Consider the following 20,309-nt stretch of genomic DNA (forward strand, 5'->3'; position numbering starts at 1 on the left):
ATGCTGGTTCGCGTTATTTTGTTACTTTCATAGACGACAAATCGCGTTATGTCAAAGTCAGTTTTCTTAAAACTAAAGATGAAGTGAAAAATGCATTCATTAAATACAAAGCTGCGGTCGAAAATCGTCTAGGAAAGAAAATAAAAATCCTTCGGACTGATAACGGTCTCGAATATCGCGGAGAAGAATTTAATAAATATATTCAAGAATGCGGGATTAAACGAGAATTCTCAGCACCAATGACTCCTCAACAGAATTCGAGAGCTGAACGCATGAACCGCACTTTAACTGAAATGGCCAGATGTTTGTTACAACAAGGTAATCTTCCCCAATCCTTTTGGGCTGAAGCCTTGAACTGTGCTGTTTATATTCGTAATCGTTGCCTGGGAGTAAACAAAACACCTTATGAGTTATTTTTTGGCATCAAGCCAACTGTATCTCACTTCAAAGTATTCGGACAGAAATGTTTTGTACTTAATAAAAGGTCTAAAGGGAAATGCGATCCTCGATCAGAAGAACATATATTTGTAGGATACTCAAATGAATGGAAAGCGTACAGGGTGTGGAATAAAAATTCCAGAAAAATTGTTATAAGCCGAGATGTTAGATTCATTGATGAATTTGAAAACTGTACTAATTATGATAAAGATTGAGAAGTTTTATTTCTCGAAAATATTCCTGATAAAAAGAAGGAAGAACCTCTGAATGTAAAGCAAATATCGGCTGATGAAATAACTGAAGGCCCCTCAAATATGGCAGAAGCATCTGCTGAATCATCTGATAATGAAGATTCTGATTCCGAAGCAATACCTGAAATGCAGATTAAAAGGGGGCCAGGTCGTCCAAAGACAGTCAAGACTGGGAAGCCAGGAAGACCAAAAAAGGAGTACCACAATATAAACATAGAAAAGGAAGAAGCACAAATTGCTGAAGAAGATACAAATCCGACATTAGAAGAAGCATTAAATGGAAGTTATGCTGAAGAATGGCATAAGGCTATGCAAAGTGAGTATGAAGCACTTGTTAAAAATGGTGCATGGAAATTAGTAAAGCGACCACACAACAAAAAGGTAATAGGATGTCGCTGGGTTCTTAGAACGAAATATAATGCAGATGGAACAGTTCAAAAGAGAAAAGCTCGATTGGTTGCTAGAGGATTTGCACAGGAACCTGGAATTGATTTTAATGAAGCCTTTGCTCCAGTAGCCAGAGCAAGTTCTATAAGAACTGTGATTGCATACAGTGCTGAACAAGACCTTATGTTATATCAACTAGATTTTGTTATGGCTTATGTTAACGGAGATTTAAAAAAAGAAATTTTCATGGAACAAGCTAAAGGTTTTGAAGACCAAAATAATCCTGATTATGTTTATGCTTTGCAAAAGTCTCTTTATGGTTTGAAACAAAGTGGAAGACAGTGGTATGAAAAATTAGACAAAAAACTCAAAAACTTTGGATTACAACCATTACAATCAGATAAGTGTGTATACAGGATGAAAACATCTCAAGGTGAGTTAATTCTAATTTTATATGTTGATGACTTAATAATAGCAACAAATAGCTGTGATTTATATGCTGAACTTAAAGGTTATCTTTCTAAAGAATTTCATGTTAAAGATTTAGGCAAACTTCATTATTGTCTTGGAATAGAATTTAATCAACATGTAAATAATAATTCTATTAGTTTATCTCAGCAGAAATATGTTGATAATATTCTACGAAGGTTTAATATGCAAGATGCAAAACCAGTAGCAACTCCTTTAGATCCTAGTGTAAAATTAAGTAAAGAAATGTGTCCTTCTGAAACTGAAAAGGAAGAAATGAACAACGCACCTTATCGCCGTCTAATTGGTTCGCTTATGTATCTTTCTGTGTTTACTAGGCCGGATATTGCATATGCCGTCAGTCACCTGAGCCAATTTAATAACAATCCTGGAAAATTACACTGGTTGGCTGCAAAGCGCGTTCTTCGATACTTAAAAGGAACTAAAAATTATTGTTTAAAATTTCGAAAGACTGGAAAAGCACTTATTGGATATTCCGATGCCGACTGGGCGTCTGATGTTAATACTAGAAAATCGTATACCTATTCAAGCTAGCTGGAAATCCGATAACATGGGAATCACGAAAGCAACAAACTGTTGCATTACCAAGTACTGAAGCAGAGTACATCAGTCTTTCAGAAAGTGCCAAAGAAGCAGTTTATTTACGTCGTTTTCTTAAAGAATTAAATTTTACTGCTGATTATACAACCATTATATATTGTGATAATCAAGGTGCACAGAAGGTTATGAAAAATGCTGTTTATCACTCACGCACTAAACACATAGATATTAGACATCATTTCATTCGTGAAATTTATGAAAGAAATGAAATAGACGTTAAATATGTGCCAACAGAGAAAATGCCTGCAGATGTACTGACAAAAACATTGACTGCTTCGAAACATTCTAAGTGCTGTAAATTAATTGGAATAACTGTAAATGATTAATGTTTATTTTTTTTTAGCCGCCAAACGTCGAAAGGGGGATTGTTGTATCATAAATTATAATACGGCGTTTAGCTTAAGAGAGCTTCTCCTGACGCATGCGCCGTTCGCGTTTATCCGCGCGGTGATGAATGATGACGTAACTGTTTATTACGTATGTATGTATATGTATACCATTCTTACTTCTTCGCCCTTTTTTCTCTGCTGTATGCAACTATGTTTAAGTTAATCTCTGTCATTAAAAATGTTCATTGATATTACAATCTATTTAGGCTCATTTATTTCTTCAATAATATTACAATTTTACCTTTTCAAATGACAAATAAAGGGATATTTGGTACTGAAAAGGCAAAGAATAAAGAAAATCCTAATAATGCAAAATTGTAAAATTCTAAGTTTTGTCTACTATATAGTGCACGATAAATTTTGCGGACAAAAGTACACGCATGCAAGCTTAGAAGACACATCAAAGTCGCTTTAAATTAAATGCATTAATGTGCAATTCTTTTTAATAGTTGAAAAGCCTTCCCGTAGCAAATTGATTCTCTACAATTAAAAGACATCAGCCTATCAATAGAATCTCATCATACGAGTTTAGTAGCACATCAAAAAAAAAAAAAAAAAAAAAAAAAAAAAAAAAAAAAATTTAAAAATCGCAATTACAAATATGGATATTTAGTGTAATCATTCAAGTATAATAACCATTTTAATTGCATAAACGTAATTTTGTTGCCTTCGAGGATTATTGCAAAGAATACTTTTACCTAAAGATTAATGACGGCTGTTTTTTTCTTTCAACTAATATTGTTGATAACGGTATAAAACATTTGTAATAAATTGCTCAGAAAAACGTATTGTTGCTGTATGTATGTCGTTTAATAACTTCAATTAAATTTAGGAAATTTTAATCTCCAATTCTTCGTAATTTTTTCTTGGTCATAAACTTCATATCAAATAAAATAGGTTCAAACTATGAATGATAAGCGTGCTTAAAGACTGCAAGTAGCAGTCTTGGCAGAACCACGTTTGCACAGTCTTTGGTTGTTAGAAGCACGTTTCCTTTTATTAACGTCAGATATTGTTTTAATTAACTGAATAATGTTTATTCATAACTTATTCATTCAGTATTTATAAGAACTTCATTTTTCACATTTTTTTTTCTCTTTTCAGTAAGGAAGAAAACCTTATGACTGTGAGAATTAAATGCATATTTATGAATAGAGAATTCATTAAGAAAGCTATTTAATGTTTCACCTTTTTCTTACTTATCATGAACTCAAAGTTTTTGATTTAGCATATTTGCTTAATGTAATATTGAACGAGAAGCAAATTATATGAACGTGAGTCTCGTAATTATGCATGATAAATACTTGTTTGAGTTAATACCATAACAAACTTCTTGAAGCTATAAAAATGAAATGTTTACACATTAATTATAAGAATACCTAAAATTTGAAAGTGGTTATATTTCACGTTTGTAATGAAAGAATATAATATTGTATGACAAATGCATTGCTTTTCACATTAAGACTGTAGAAACATTAGGTCATTTTAAGTAAGAAACACTTAAAATTAGCAATGCCCTCGCTGAGACTCGAACCTCGGTCCTTTCCAATACGCGCTGAATGGGCTCAACATTACACCACGAAGGCATGCTAAGAAGGCGGGAGAAATATCTTATAAGGATATCTGTAATACTGCTAGAAGATTAAGTCGAGATTTTGGGGCTCCTAACGGAACAACGGGGATAACTCGGAAAACTAGAAAGTAAACTATACATATAATTTCTTAATAACAAGTAAAAATGAGTTTCAGCTACATAATTTCTCTTTTATGACGCTTTCTCAAAATATAGTAGCAGCAAATCAAGAGGAAAAGTAATACTGCTTGCATTAAGAATAACTTAAGTAGCTTTTGTTCTAATTAGATTTCGAATATAATAATCGAAAGACAAATGCAGCCACACAATAATAATTTTTCATTGTTTCTAATTTTAATAATTCAGTGGGGTGCTTGCAAATAAATTGTATAGCTTTCTTGTGGCAAAATAATTACTTGGTCTCCGATTGGATGTAATTCACGAAGACATACACGCAGGGCTTATGCACATGCAAGTCTAGTAAATAACGCAGTAATATGTTAATAAATTTATTTAATTAAGCTTCTGATATTCTTTTCATTTAACTAGTAAAACCATTATTCCTCTTCGAAGCAACATCATGACGTTGCGAATGAAAAATAATTTAACATATTGGCGGGATTTAAGGCAGTTACTGAATCTTAATATTTCACAGTACTGAAACGACAGTAAATATTAATAACGTATTTAAAGTGTCTGCTGCGTCTTTCTATCTAGTATAATAATACGGTAAGCATCCAAAATGATGTTGACTTTAGGAGGTACTTCAAGAAAATTTTCAACCAATTACTAACGTTTATTATTCTTATCTGTTCGACAGCAGTTAGGCTGTTAAGCGTATCACATACTAATTTTGGAGAAAAATGTCATTAGGAATCAAGATTAAAAAATTCCGTTTATTATAAATAATACAATATTGATATTTCCGTTGCGAAAAATGATATCTCTGTTGATACATACACTTTATTCTATAATTATCACAATAAGGTTTCGTTCCTTATTCAAAGAACTCACTTTTCAAAGGCAATGACCAAATATTTTATTTATTTGTAATGAGATTTAAATATAGTTGAATATCTCAAATGTAATCATTTGTAAGCACTCCGCTAAAAATGAATATATCAGATACAGCAATTAAAATACATACAAATGATAAAGAACATTTTGTCTGTTGGAAATAGTGATAACAGTTGGAGGGCTACAAATAAAGTTCAGATATGACTTGTTGATGCACGTCTTTATTCTTAGCATTACATTTCTGAAAACAAGCGGCGCACCAGAGCCGAGCGGTAAAAGTCGCTGAACACTGTTAGTTCCTTCCGAGTTTCGAACCAGGAGGACGGGCTGGCTGCATGGGCATTTTCGTGTTTTTCCCGATGTGTAACGTGTATACGAACTAGTTGCCCTTAGAAAGTCCTCAAGGTATCCTTCTCCTTAGACAACTAAGACAAGAACTACACCAACATTGTGCAAAATTACTTGTTTATTAGGGATTTGCGGTGCAGTCTACATAGAAGGTATAAACTACTACTGTCACGAAAGCCGGTAGTAGTTTATACCTTCTAGACTGCACCGCGAGGCCGGGAGGTCAACAAATCCGTGGCCGAGTCTATAGACAGGAGTCAACGCTGTTCCTTTAGAGTCAGCCTTACAACAAAAGAGGAGCAGGTCAGACAGGGGGCCCCTAGGACGTACAACGCCCAACGCTTACCAAATGGCGACTTATGCGAGATTTTAGTTAAAGTGTATCATAGATACACTAATCCTAGGAAAATGTGAAGTGGAACTTCACCAAAAGACCACGGTATAAAAACATGCTAACCATGCAGGTTAGCTGTCATAACCTTGGGGCTTTCGCGTCACTAAAAATGACGAGCCACCATTTGATACCCTCACAGACCGGCACTGAGTTGCCAGCCAACTAATTCACGAACTATAATATTTAGGCCCATTTAACAGTAATCAGTATCTGCACTCCCTGTGGGCTTGTAGGATTCATCAGCAGGTGTGAAACTCTGAACCCGTTCGTAAGATTCGAGACACACTCACTGATATAGTAGATATAGCTTTAGCATCGTTTAAACGACGAGCCACCAATTGAAACCTATAGCTATAGCTTCGTTAAAACGACGAGCCACCAATTGAAACCTAAAGCTGCAAGGAGGGCCTAGTCCTCTACTTCCCAACAGAACCCGTGACCCACTCAGCCACAGCACCTATCCTCACCCGAACATAATTAGCCCTAGTTGAATAGCATGTCTCAACTCGGTTACGTAGTGGCGCCACGAAGAGGCCTATGTTCGAGCTAGAGTAGCGAGAGGCTTTATATTACGCATCATCCACCCTATAGCATCGGCAACCTTTCGGATTCGGAACAGTCAGGCTCCAGGTCGCCTTCCACTTAGTGGCCGGATCCGGACCACCCATCTGAACCTCGTCTTCAAAGAGGTTTTGCTATTTGCTACCCGCTCTCCGTAGACAGATAACCCTCGAGGCTTTGCCGTAATCACATAAACTAAACCAACCAATATGAAAATAAGTTTACCTAAACTAGCTCAAGACTAGTGCTTCACATTCCAAAATTCTAAGCATATATATATGCTTAGAATTTATATATATATATATGCATATATTTATACATATATGAACATTATTATATTATTATAATAGATGATGGTGATATAATAGGTTCAATTAACCGTAATTCTAGCAAGAAATTTAAGTCGTTGACAGCATTCTTAATAACCGCGGAAATTGTATAGATGCAGAGGCCATCACAGAATGAAACTGAAGAGAAGAGCAAATAATAGCTAATAAACATTCAGAACTTGGTTTAGTATAAAAATTTAATAACCTCAGCATTTAACTGGCTGGACAAATTAGCATGCATTTTAAAACAAACGGCGTAATTTTAACACTATACAATACATAACATTGAGATTTTTATTGGTAATATTATTATACGTGAATTCAAATTGATTTTATTATAAGTAACTATTAAATTATCCAAACTTCAGTATCTCATATTTTTTTTTTTTTACTTTTGAAACCAATTTGTTTATCTTTAAATAAAAATTACTGCTGTGCATTTGTTGGCAAAAAGAAACATCTCCAAATAAATTAAAGCTGTTAATTAGAAAAGATTCGAAAGCTCTAATTATCCACTCATCAGGTTTCAAGCATTATATAATAAATAAAAGGTAAATCTATGTGGTATTAATTTAATGCATGCAAAGATTTAATTACTGTACTTGTGCATTTTATAGTAAAATTTAAATAGTATAAATAAGATTATTACTGCATAAAAATCTGAACGGTTTCAGATGTTAATGGTCGCCCAAAAGTGTTTGATAATATTTTTACGCTTTCTCTGAGCTCGCAGTCTACCACTTTGCTGTTACACTCACTCCTACTAACATTTTTTTTTTTTTTTTTTTTTTTTGTCTTTTTAGCTTTATTATCAAGCATCATTTTCTTCACACTTTACGCCATATACATTTCAACTGCAAAAAATTCAAAAGCAACATAGCAGTATACGTTTAGAATTTCCGATGCAGTACTAAATGTTGGCATACATTTTACTGTTTTATTTCTGGCATTTCTCATATCATCATATAAATGTTCAATTTTCTTATTAAGATGGCTTTACAAAACTTTTCTCTTTTTTTATTATTAGCGTTTCAAGTGTTTACTTTGTTTATTAAAGAGCACGTTATTGCCTTTTCACCACATAAACTTCGATTCAACAGCAAAGTAACAAAATATTTAAAAACAACATATCGTTAGAATTTCCGATAGAGAGCCTCGCGCACTGGAGATAAAAATGTTTTATTCCGTAAAATGTTGCCCTTGCTCGCTTTGAAATCGCAGGGTTTGTTATTAAAAATTTCATTAAAGTTTTACAAAATATCAAATAGACAATGAAACTAATTCGAAAATCAATATTCGTTCTTCCAGGTGCCCATCTTCGGGTAAATGGTAAACGCTTGCAAATTAAACGCTTGCAAATGGTAAACGCTTCAAAATTTGATGACTGTAGGTATAGTTGTTTTTTACACGGTTTTTTAAACATAAACATAGATACACTCATGCAGATTCTTCATTATTTTAATTTCTTTAAATATAATACAGGGCGATAATATTTGGTGGCGACAATTTGAAAAGTGATACGCCGTTTATAGTGAAACCCCACAAAATGCCGTTTTCAGACTTAAATCCCATTCGGGACTGAAGCCACTTTTGGGCTGAAAAATAGAATTGAGTTGACCAATCAAAACCGTTTTATGTAATAAAGTCATTAGCAACTGTAAAATTGCAGTAATTTTGGTTCAAACAGTCTTTAACATTCAAACAACATACTCTTTGTCCCAAGTCTGTCGTACATCTACCAGTCATTTCGATCATTTACTTTAAATTTATACTAATTTACTAATTTGCTTTATATATTTTTAATTCAATTAATTTTGATGATCTACCAGTCATTTAATTTCTTCAGTCTCTTATTTAGAGTAGGTAATTATTGACATTTAAGACTCTTCTATTTTATTGCTATAATTCATGAAAAATCTTCTTCAGAAGCATCAAGTGTTATTTTGGGGACCTTACAAAGGGATTATTTAACAATTCTTTTTCTCTATTTTGCAGATTTAAATTTAGATGGCATACTTTTTCTTCGTCATGTATATTTTAAATAAAATTATGAAAAAAAAAGGAATATTATCCATATTGAGGTCAATTAATGACTTAAACTGATGCTTTTATCCTTAAAAAAAAAAAAAAAAAAAAAAAAAATCTGAAATGTTTCAGATTTTAAATTACGTCCAAAGGGGCGTTTTTTAACATTTTGTGTGTTACCTTTCTTTATTAAATATCATGTTCCTCGCACTTAAACCATAAGATCCAGTGCAACAGCAATATCGCAAAATAGTTTTAAAACGAGCATATCTTTAGAATTTCCGATACAGAGACTCACGCGCTGGAGATAAAAATGTTTTTTCTGCACAACGTTGCCATTGCTCGCTTTGAAATCCTTGAGTTTGTTAATCAAAAATTCGTCAAAGTTTTAAAAAATAGGAAATCGATCATAAAACAAATTTCAAATTTCAAATTTGGTCTTCCACATGCTCATATTCGTTGGAGGATTACCTTATTCAAAATTCGATGACTCTATGTACCGTTGTTTTATCACAATACGAGAAATATACATACATTTATGCAGATTTTTCATTATTTAATTTCTTCAAATATAATGCAGGACTCTAACATTTTGTGGCAACAGTTTGAAAAGTGAACCGACATTTATGAGTCCGACGCAAAATGCCAAAACGAAACTAATAGTCCTTCGGGATTCAAATCCCTTTGGACTAAAAAAAAAAAAACACTGATTTGTTGCATCCGTAATATTCCGCCTTGGAATAGTTTAAAATCAGCGATAAATTCTTTATCTTCTTTTACATATGTTTCTAAAGCATTGCTACTAATGGTAAAAACGTGTGTAAATTTTTAATATTTGCAAGCGTTTATTCAAATATTCCTTCCTTTAAAGTATTTTACGTTCAATATAACTTTCTCAGCCGTGAAGAAAGATTTGAACTAGATTCGACAATTTATATAGGGTTTATTTCAATATATCAATAAATAAGAAATCAAACACGCTATATGTCTTAACAAACTGGGGAAATAAAACAATATCTTTTTCAGGCCAAAGTTATCTATGAATTAAATTCTCCCTTTGTTAGTGTTTCTTAGATTTTTCTTTCCTTTTTTTGATCGTCAACCCTTATCTTCTACATTTTAACCTCGAAAGAGAAAATGTCAAGATAACCATGCCTACGCTTAGAAATCCTGCGATAATAACATTTGGAATTTATAAGCTTACTATTTTTACCTCTTTCTTTATTGAAGGTATTCCAACAATGCAAGTGTGGCATATACCAGCTACGGTTGTTAGACTGTGTACCTGTACCAACAATCGCGTGTACGAGTAAAACAGGCATTGCAGTTTCGATAAAAAATTCAAAAAATATTGCTCGAAACTTATTCTGAAGTTTCTCTGTTTCCTATTAACTTGTAAAACATACATGTTAAATGTGTTTAAGGTGGTTGAATATGCATCATTTTGCGTATACGCACTCTCAATGTATTAAAATAAAAGTAATTACTTTATGCATCATGAAAAATGAATATATATATATTTCTTATTCAGCTTCAGTAACTTACATTTTCTTAGGTAGGATTTATTATTTATGGGATAGAAAATAACACGTCTGAATTTAAAATGGTGGTGTACATAAATATTAATTCTTTTTCCTTTTCTTCTAGTGCCACCAGGTGAACCAATCATTATGGATGAGCATGGCCAGAGACTTAGAGATGTCATAGGACCATATGATGAAGGTGCTTTCCTTACACTTGGCTGTGAAGTAGATGGAGGTAAATATACATATACCACTTCTCATATATGGATAACATTACCGTGACGTCTGATACAGATAAATTTGAAAAAGGAAACTAAAATGGTTTTAATTTATTTTTATCTCTTTCTTTTTTTTACCTTTATGTGAGGTAAATTTTTTCCTAGGAACTTTGGTTAATATGTAAGGAAAAATAAAATATATATATATATATATAAGTTACAACAACAGAATAAAGCAATTTATTTAAAGTGCAAATAACAGAAATTACAAACTGAGAAAAAGATCATATGTGTTTTACCTGGAGTAGGAGAGTAGTGGTAATTTGGTCTCATTCTTGAACTGATCCCTAAGAATGCAGATAATGAAAATTGCTTAATTCTTCAGCACTCCATCCTGTGTATGATTTGTGAGGCTACGTGTTTCATACAAGGCAATGTTTGTATTCAACGAGTGATTCAATTTTACTCGTAGATTTCAGCGCTATCGGCAAAAAGAAGTTTAATGGCCTATTGGCCAATTTAACTGGCATTTGACAAATAAATATTCAACAAGTGATTGAGACATGCCATATGTGTCTCCGAAATAAGGTTTAGTAATTCTGCTAAAGGAGAAGCCATACTGCCGCAACGTCAAGCAAGTATTAAAAGAAATAAAATGAGCGAGAAACAAAAAGTACCATAGTTTCATGATATCTGCATAAAATCAAATACTGCTCGAAAATCAGAATCTCAAATCAGGTATTTCATTTTGTTTTGATAAATCAAATAACTATCATAAACGCACTATTTAGATCGGTATAAAATAACATCAAATTATCAAAATGAAGTGCTGCCGTCTACTAACTCGTAACGGCTTTGCAGAGATGTATCAAGAAAATCAAAAAATGTCAGAAGTGCGGATTGGATAGTAAGAGATTAAATAATAATTTACAATAGAATGAAAGTTAATTTTATTTAAAATACAAACCACGAACCATACTTACCTTTTTATTTAACTATCGTAAATTAGTAATCAGATCAATATAAAATCATATCAAACGCTTAAAAAACAATAAATTGCTTTATTTCTTAAGCTGAAAGTCATGCCACTTTCTCTGCGGTATCACTACCGTCGCTGGTACCGTGAGTTACTGCTTATCTCTCACTACTTGGACTGTACAGTACTTGGGGAAGATTAGTATATAATTTATATCAGATCTAAACCGCTGTACGATGATATAATCTTAAAGTACTGTTTTTTCAAATTTAGTTGGGCTATAACTTTAAAATACTAGTCATTTTAATTAATCACCATTAAAAATTTTTGAAATATTTTATATTCAAATTTTTGTTCATAGTTGCAGAACAAAATTCTCCTCTCTTGTTCGGATGCTTGCGATACTTTAGAAGTTATTTTGGTGTCTACAACGCGAAAGCTGCAGTTTAATGAAATAGTCTTCTTACCTCCCAGGAAGGGGGAGCGCAGTATTAGGTAGGAAAACTAACAAAATTTGAAGCCGACGACAGAATGTTTCAGACCTATTTTTATTATGACTGCTTACCATTGTAGAACGAGATTAATTTCTTTGAGCTACCATTTAAAGTTTTTCATAATAAATATCCATTTATTTGCTTACTTTTAGCATACTTTTCTCTTAAAGTACAGAACAAAGAAAGATATTAGACTTTCTTTATAAGTGTCCTTATATAGACTCAAATATTACTTCATTAATATTTATTAAACAACCATTTGGAAACATGGTTACTTTTATTAACCTAACAGCTACTGATCTTGCTTAAAAATTTTTATTACGTATCATGCGAATGTCTGACTGTGATTAGAAGATGAACTCTAAGTGGAAGATATATAGGATATGAAGTAAAAATTTTGAATTAAATGGAACTTATTAAAAACTAGAAAATTGAAATTATGAATGCGTAAATATTATCCGAATGTTTTCTGAATGACATAACATTTAACACTTGAAATTACAAGTAGGGAAATAGCGAAGGACAGCTATTCTGAAATATCTATCTGGACGGCAATTACGCAAGATGGATTATGTTGTAATTCTTTATAAAGTGTGGTTCTAGAAAGGGAAGTATGCCATTAATCTCCTTGAAACAAAGTGAGTACCTGATCCTAGCTCTTACAAAAATCTAAGTTTAACTGTACATTTTACGTAAGACAGAAGATCAGAGTTTCAAGCGATTGCAAAAAATGTTAAAAAATGAGAAAAGCGAATATTGATTTAAAAAAAAAATGCTACACAAAGGAAAAAAGAAATTAAAAAAAAATTCTAAAATAGTAAAAAAAAAAAAAAAAAAAAAAAATGTTAAAAACTTAATTTGGGGAATTAAAAATAAGTTTACGTTTGCAACAGCAAAAAGTATGTAATGGGAAAATCATAAATGTGCTTTAGTAAGAAGTTAGAAGGAAAAGAAAAAGAGAACAGAATATAGAGTATAAAAGTTTAAAAAAAAGTAATTATTTCTAGGAAATTATAAAGTTACAATTAAAAAAAAGCGGCAATGCGAATAATAAATTTAAAACATTTAAATGAATAATTAATTAAATAAATTTAAATTTTATTGAAAATCAAAACTCCATAAAAAATGCATGTGCCCATGAAACTTCAAGATACCGGTCGAATCGATTGTTTGAAGTAAAAAGAATGTTGTTAACGAAATGCTGATTTGTTTCTATGAATCCATCTTTTGGCACACAATTATTGCACACTCTACTATGAAGCATCCAAAGCCCATCTTAAATATCGTTTCCGCGAAGCTTGTTAGTGCTACTAAATAACTTAAAGATCTATTAAAAATGATAAACATCAGTTAATGAGATACATTCCGCAAGAGAAGAAGAGGAAGAATGACCTTGTTGTTTACATTAGCCATAAGTCATGTGATCTCTGAGGTCATCTGCATTGTTTGTTTACATTAGCTATGCATAAGTCACGTGATCTCTGATGTCATCGGAATGTATCTTATTAAATCAGAATGTCTACAGAAACACGTCGTTTAAAAGGTTGTTGCCACAAAAACGAAGTTTGAAAAATCGCCGTTGCCATAAAATAAAAAAATTGAAAAATACTACATTTTACAATATCCTGATATTGCCTAAGCCAAGATCCAAGATGCCGACAGTGACGCCATTTCCGGGAGTCACGTGATTCAAGATGGCTGCTCTAAAGGCTACCACCCTTTTCTGTGACATCATCTCCGCCAGTCGGTTACCTTAGGTTACTACTGACGTAGCTAGTAGGCAGAAGCTCTCAGATATAAGAATTCAGTGTATACACTCAATGCCTTTGTTTAAGGTTCGAAAAAATTCAATGAAAAGTGTTTATATATTTGCAATGTGTTCTAGCTGAGAGATTATTCCAAATTTTTAGAATGATGCAGAACTAGTGTAATTCTATCATAACTTAAAACAAAAACAAGTCTTCTAATAAAAAAATAAAATGCCTTTTAACGTGAATTAAAATTTCCTACCTTTAGAATCACATATTTGTTCGACAGTTACTAACCGAAAATCAAGCTGTCTTTAAAATTGATGTTATTTTTCCTTACTGGAACTCATCAACAAATTAATCTTGATATAGTTTCTTCTTTCGTAAGATTGCTTTGCCTAATTTATTTATGCTGTAATTTGTATAATTTCCTGAGCATTTATCTCAGAAATGATGGGATAAATCTAAGCAAGTGGTATTTGCTCTATCATTAAAATTTCATCTCTGCTGACATATGTTCATTTTTTTTTTTTTTTTTTTTTTTCAAAATGTGCTCTTAACAGCACTGAAGGAAAGAGGATACTTGAAATATATTCCAAGGAATTCGCCACCTATTACTTTTATATATCGCAAGTAGAATTAGCATACTAGTTCTCTTCTAAGAAATTATTTTGCATTTTATTTGAACTGCAAAAATGTATTTAATAAGCTGAAATTTTAGCTTTAAAAGAGCTAACAAAGAGTGTGAGAAAACTGCAGTTTCTTTACTTCCTTCATTCCCTAGAAACATTACGAAAATTAAGAGAAAAGCTCAAATTCCAAAGAAAAGCTGTTTCTAACAGAATATTTTTATAACTGACAGATAATACAAAAATTCAGATTTTGCGTTGTGGTACTAAGAGGCTACAACTATGCAAATGTAAAAGTAACCTTTTAGTTACATGAAAAGTATTAAGTGAGTGGAAAAACTAAAAACATGAATTGCTAAGTAATTAGTGAAAGCCAAAAATTAGAGTAAACTTATGAAATTTGTATCTGGACGGAAATTTATATTGAATTATTTAAGATGAAAACTAAGAAAGAATTCAATTAAAGACTGGAAAATGTCTTCTTTTAACACCATGAAAATTAAGCATTACTTTGAGATTATTAAAAGAATTTACTAAACAATTGTGCTCTAATATCTCTATTGCTGGATATTAAAAATTCGAAATAAGTATGAGTAAAAATGAAATTGATTCAAGAAACTATCTTTATATTTAGAAGACTGCATGATGTTCCCAAATATCTCTTTAAATTTAATTAATAACTAAGTTTCGTACATAATAATAACAATTATATTGTGTGCATTGCTATTTACTCGTATTTAAAGTTATGACGAAGACATATGATCTGATATAAAGTAATAAGGAAAGTATTTTTATTTGTAAATGTTACTACGTTCAGCGAATCAATAAATACTTATCTAAATTTACCAAGTAAATTAGTTTAGGTAAAATATTATGTTAAAATATATTCATCTTTATATTATTAAATAAATGCATTTATCAAATGGTAATCCACACGACGAAATGTTTCAAGTAATGAATGTAAAATGACTGCATAAATGTATCTTAAAACCGTGATGCAGTAAATGATAGTCTACATATGCTAGAATGACACATAGATTCTAAAAAAAGTTTACATTACTAATAAAAGCTTAGGAAAAAGTCTTATTTTTTGTTTGGTAGGTTAAGTAAAGGATCATATACAATGATATTTTAAAGATACTATGGGATGTAGTATAAACATCAAAATAATATCGAGATTTAACGAAAGTTTCCTACAACCAAAAATATCGTCTGAACAAACAGTTCAGATTGACGTGTTAATCATATTTTGTCAAACAACTTATGGCATTTAAAAGAAAGAGACTTCCTTTAGAACGCTGTGTTGTGCAATTTGTAAAAAAAATATTATTATCATTAAGTACAATGTGTCCGAAATGGAACTATCACACTACCAGATTAGAACCATCATTTGCTCTGGTTCTGTTGCAATAAGTCAGCTACAGAATGTCACAAAATCATATGTACAGCTTTAGGTACTAATGTTGTATCATATGACAATTTGACGGTTTGGTATCAAAAGCTAAAAAACAAAGACTATGATCTTCAAGAAGCAAAGCACTCCCGGCCGGCCTACTGATGTTGCTGAGGCCCGCCTGCAAGGACTTGTGGAAGGAGATCAGTATGCAACCACTCGGCACTTACTAAGGAAACAAATGCCAGTGGCATGTCCATTAGTCGCGCTATGCATCGCATAAACTTGACGTACAAGTTCAATCAATGACTGCTACATGAGCTGACTCAAGCAGATAAGAACAGACGTGTTCGGACCTGCACTAATCTGCTCCAATATCAACGCAATGACATAATTCTGGACCGGATCGTCCTTTGCGTTGAAAGGTGGATTTCCTTCAACAACGCATGCCGGAAAGGGGGTTAGTCTGCTTCAGGTGAGCACATCGGCCGCGTCGCAAAGCGCAATTTGACTAACAAAATGATCATGCTTTGTATCTGGTGAAATTTACAAAGAGCATCTGGGAATAGGTAAATCCCTCGACAGTAAGATCAGCGAGATGCTACTCCGTGTTGATGCTTCTATTAAGGAAAAACGTGGAACTCTTTTCTCGCGCAAATAGGTAATATTCCATCAAGATAATGCAAGATCACATGTGTCTGGATTCTGTAAGGACTCCAATGGGATTTTTTTTCACACCCACCATATAGTCTCGACATCGCTCCTTCGGAGTTCTACATTTTTTCACACCTGCAGCTACATCTTGCTGGTGCTATCTGCCATTCTGCGTAGCTAGTCCGAAATGAGGTTGATCTGTTTTAGACTCGCGGACACTAAGTTTCTGAGCCGAAGGCTTTGAAAAACAACGAAAACGGTTTTAGCAAATCAAAGGTTTGGGTGGTGATTACTACCCGCACTAAAGGTACTACTTTCGCTTTTTTCCCTAACTCTATTCAGAACGTTTTTGGCGGGAAACTTTCGTTACAACCTGATATTTTATAACCATTCTTCTGTTATCATATATCATTTTACCACAAATAAATGTGACTTTATTTTGGAGCTTACATTTGTTCTTCAGCATGGTATTTTAATTTATATCATTCGACAACTTTATGATGCAAAAGGTTGTTTACTTCTGTTGGTAATTCTCTAGTTTGCGATGTGCGCGAAGGTTACTTTGAGCGCTTTCATTAAAAACGTTTTGCATATTTACTTATGTATAAGTGCTATATGTCTAAAGCTACGAACGCTATTCATAATTTTTAGGGTATATTATTTTTCTTAAGAGCCTTATACGCTGCTTAATATAAACACAGTAATAATTAGTAGAAGTGATTAAAATAATAAATAAAAAATACTAGCTAAAACGTTTTATTTTAAATATTGATTTCCCATAATATTATATTTATGCAATGATGAGTCTTTTTTCTAATTATCCAAATTCGTGTTACATGAATGTATCCGGCTTTTATCCAATCAGAAGATTGCAAATGGTAATTCCGCTTTTTCGCCAAAGTGAGAATTATCCATTTCTAGCAAAAAAGTCATGTTTACCGATTTCTCTAACCAAAGTCCTTTGCCTTTTAGTACACTATTGTGATATAGATACATAAATACGGACATAACTGCTTAGATTACGACATCTGAATAAATCATAAATAATCAAAATCGTAAAAACAACCTTGTATTTAGCGTAAGTATGTTGAAACAATCGATTTCGAGGACAGCTAAAGTCCCTCCTCATCAGGAGAAACAAATACCTAGAAAGAAGAAAAATAAAGGGTAAGGAGTCTCAGAAACACGTGGTCCTTATCAGCACTGCATGTGGTTATAACCGGATTTTTAATCAAAGTTATACTGGCCGCCTACTTTTACTGAGCCTGGTTATCTGATCAAACATGTAACACAAAGGACAAGAAAAATTAGCGAAGTTAAAAATAGGGAGCGAGGGGCAACTGCACCTTCACGCTCAAAATCTGAACTTCGAATAATGGAAAGCAACCACTGAACGGATTTTTATACCCTCTGGTAGTACCAAATGCGAGGAGGTAACGCCATCTGTCGGCAAAAATAACTGAATTAAGATAGTAGAATTTTAAAGGCATTAGGAAGGACTGGATTGGACTTCAAATTTCTACTAAATTACTACTACTTTAGCTGCCCTCAAAATCGATTGAGTGTTTCAATATGCTTACGCTAAATACAAGATTGTTTTTACGATTTTGATTGTCACATTAGCGTGTTTCTCTTCTAGTCTAAATCATAAATAGTTTTAAAAGCCCTGGTGATTTTTACGCACAGATTAAATTGTTATTTTCCTCATTTATCTACCCATATTGCTAAGTATCAGTCTTATTGTAATTTTCTTACTGCCTTTCCTTTTAATTTTCTGTCTCCTCAGCTTAAAAAACTGCAATCACTTTCCTAAACCAGATAAAGAGCATAAAGAAAATAAATCGCACACCAGTCAAACATTTCCCAGCCGATGTTTCTCGAAATTGGTTTCGGGTCTAAAATCGATACTTCTTGGCCACAAATTCTGAAAATGAAAGGGCTGCAACATATATCTTTCAGGAACAGATCCAAAATTGGAATCGTGAGGTCCGAAGACCGTTATTACTCTCTACTATAGCTATGAGTTATTATGAAGCTTCTTGTGATATAAATTTCCCGATAAATAGAACATCACTTTTCGTGGAATTGACTGACAGTTTGATCGGCTTTGATACGATCTTTTACTGTAACGCTTTTACTAACATTACTTACTTTCCATAAACTTAAGTATACTGGTATTTTTATAAGTACCTTTTGGGTTTAAAATTCCAATCTGTGCATCACAACACACATTCAAGGGGAGGGACTAAGGCCTTTTGATTCGTTGATCCTACCGACTTACACTTTTTAAGCATAATAATGATTCATATATTTTAACTAATATAACGTTACTAAAATGTGTGAATGAATATTTCAATTAATGTAATTAAAATATTCATTTAACTTACATTTTTTTAATCAACAATTATAGCGATTAGGGCAAAAGTGTTTAGATCAAAAGTTTTACGCATGCCGATATCATAAACTTAAACACTAGAATTCGTCTAAGATTTAAGACCTGTTATCTTAAAAGATTTTCGATGCTGAAATCTCAGAATTACATGATTTTGTGTTATAAACCCCTAATTTTGCAAAATCTGTAATTTAGAGAACCTTTTCTTGATACTAGTTTCTTATGGTTAATTAATAAATATAGCAAATATTTTGTTAAATAAAGAATGAAATCACTTGAGAAGGGATATGAATTAGCAAAAATCTAAATCGGACATATAGATTAGGTAGAGTAATAGGCTATTTAGTGATAGTCTTTTTTCTGTGACGTGTAAGTTTCCACAGTCCTAACATTTAAAGCATTTAAAGCAATACTAATTCAGAAGTCAAACAACAAAAATCAGCGTTATGTTTTCAAATTTTCCCAGAAGTAGCTTCGATGGTTTTCGAACCACCATGCTCAGCTGCAAAAGCGCAAATGAATGAGATAATATATGATTAGATAAGATAAAAAAGCTGGGGCTGAAAATAAGCTACTGGCGCCATCTGTTGATGAAACCAGAACTAAAACATAATTTCTTTAAAGACCGAAGGCAAAGATGGATTGAAATTAGGATCGTTAACTAGAACAGAAAGATTTTTTTTTGAATGTGAAATGCCTCAAGAAAATCCAGTTCTCCAATGGAAGACGTTTTTTGAATAATTTTGGCAGCAGAAAAATTGAAAGTGTGATTTTTGGACCGGCAATGCTGGGCCACAGAAGACTTCTGTGTTTCCTTTTTCTAACATAAGCCTCATGTTCCTTGACGCGAAATTTTAAGGCTCTCTTAGTTTGGCTAATGTAAATTAAACCATACTGGCAAGGAATCCTATACTCGAAATTTTATTGATGGGAGAATAAACAACCCGAAAGTTAAATTTCTGCAAAATATGTGCAACTTTATAGCTAATTGATGGAAAGAAGGGAATGACAACATAATTTTTATAATCTCCTAAAACAAGAGTGTACCTTTTAGTGTGTTGAGATTAGTGACTTGTGTTGTTTGACTTCTGAATTAGTATTTGTTCGGCGTGTTATTGTGTCTTAACTTCTGCGTTGATTCACTATAAAGTGCTTCGCCTATTTTAGTGAATCAACGCAAAATACCAAAATGAAATTAATAGCCTTTCTGGGCAAATTGTCCCTTTTGGGCTAAAAAAAGTTTAGCTATTTTCAAAATTGTGGCAATATAGTGTTTATTTCAAATAATTAATGTATAAAAAAAAGTTGCGTGATTGGACATCTCAAGAAAGATCTATTTCCTATTTTTCGAATTTAAATTACGATACGTTCTTGTATGTCAAATTGTATATATTCTGGTATAAGTAGAAAAGAGTGAAATTAGTTTTAAATGAAAATTTAAATTTAATAATTATTTCTTAATGACAAAGTGTTCTAACTGT

The 20,309-nt window shown here is 32.4% G+C and overlaps 1 protein-coding gene across 3 annotated transcripts in view; it reads left to right on the forward strand.

The window, feature by feature from the left end:
* Positions 1-20,309, forward strand: part of LOC118185156 (protein turtle-like) — a 657,136-nt gene that overhangs the window by 369,516 nt on the left and 267,311 nt on the right. For all 3 annotated transcript variants that reach the window (XM_085813856.1, XM_085813857.1, XM_085813858.1), the window contains exon 3: positions 10,449-10,559. In XM_085813856.1, coding sequence (XP_085669982.1) covers positions 10,449-10,559 — 111 coding nt within the window. The remainder of the gene's footprint in view (positions 1-10,448; positions 10,560-20,309) is intronic.

Source organism: Stegodyphus dumicola, chromosome 3 (genome assembly GCF_044657685.1).
Source record: "Stegodyphus dumicola isolate Sdum_Otavi_A_Nest chromosome 3, ASM4465768v1".
NCBI lineage: Eukaryota > Metazoa > Arthropoda > Arachnida > Araneae > Eresidae > Stegodyphus > Stegodyphus dumicola.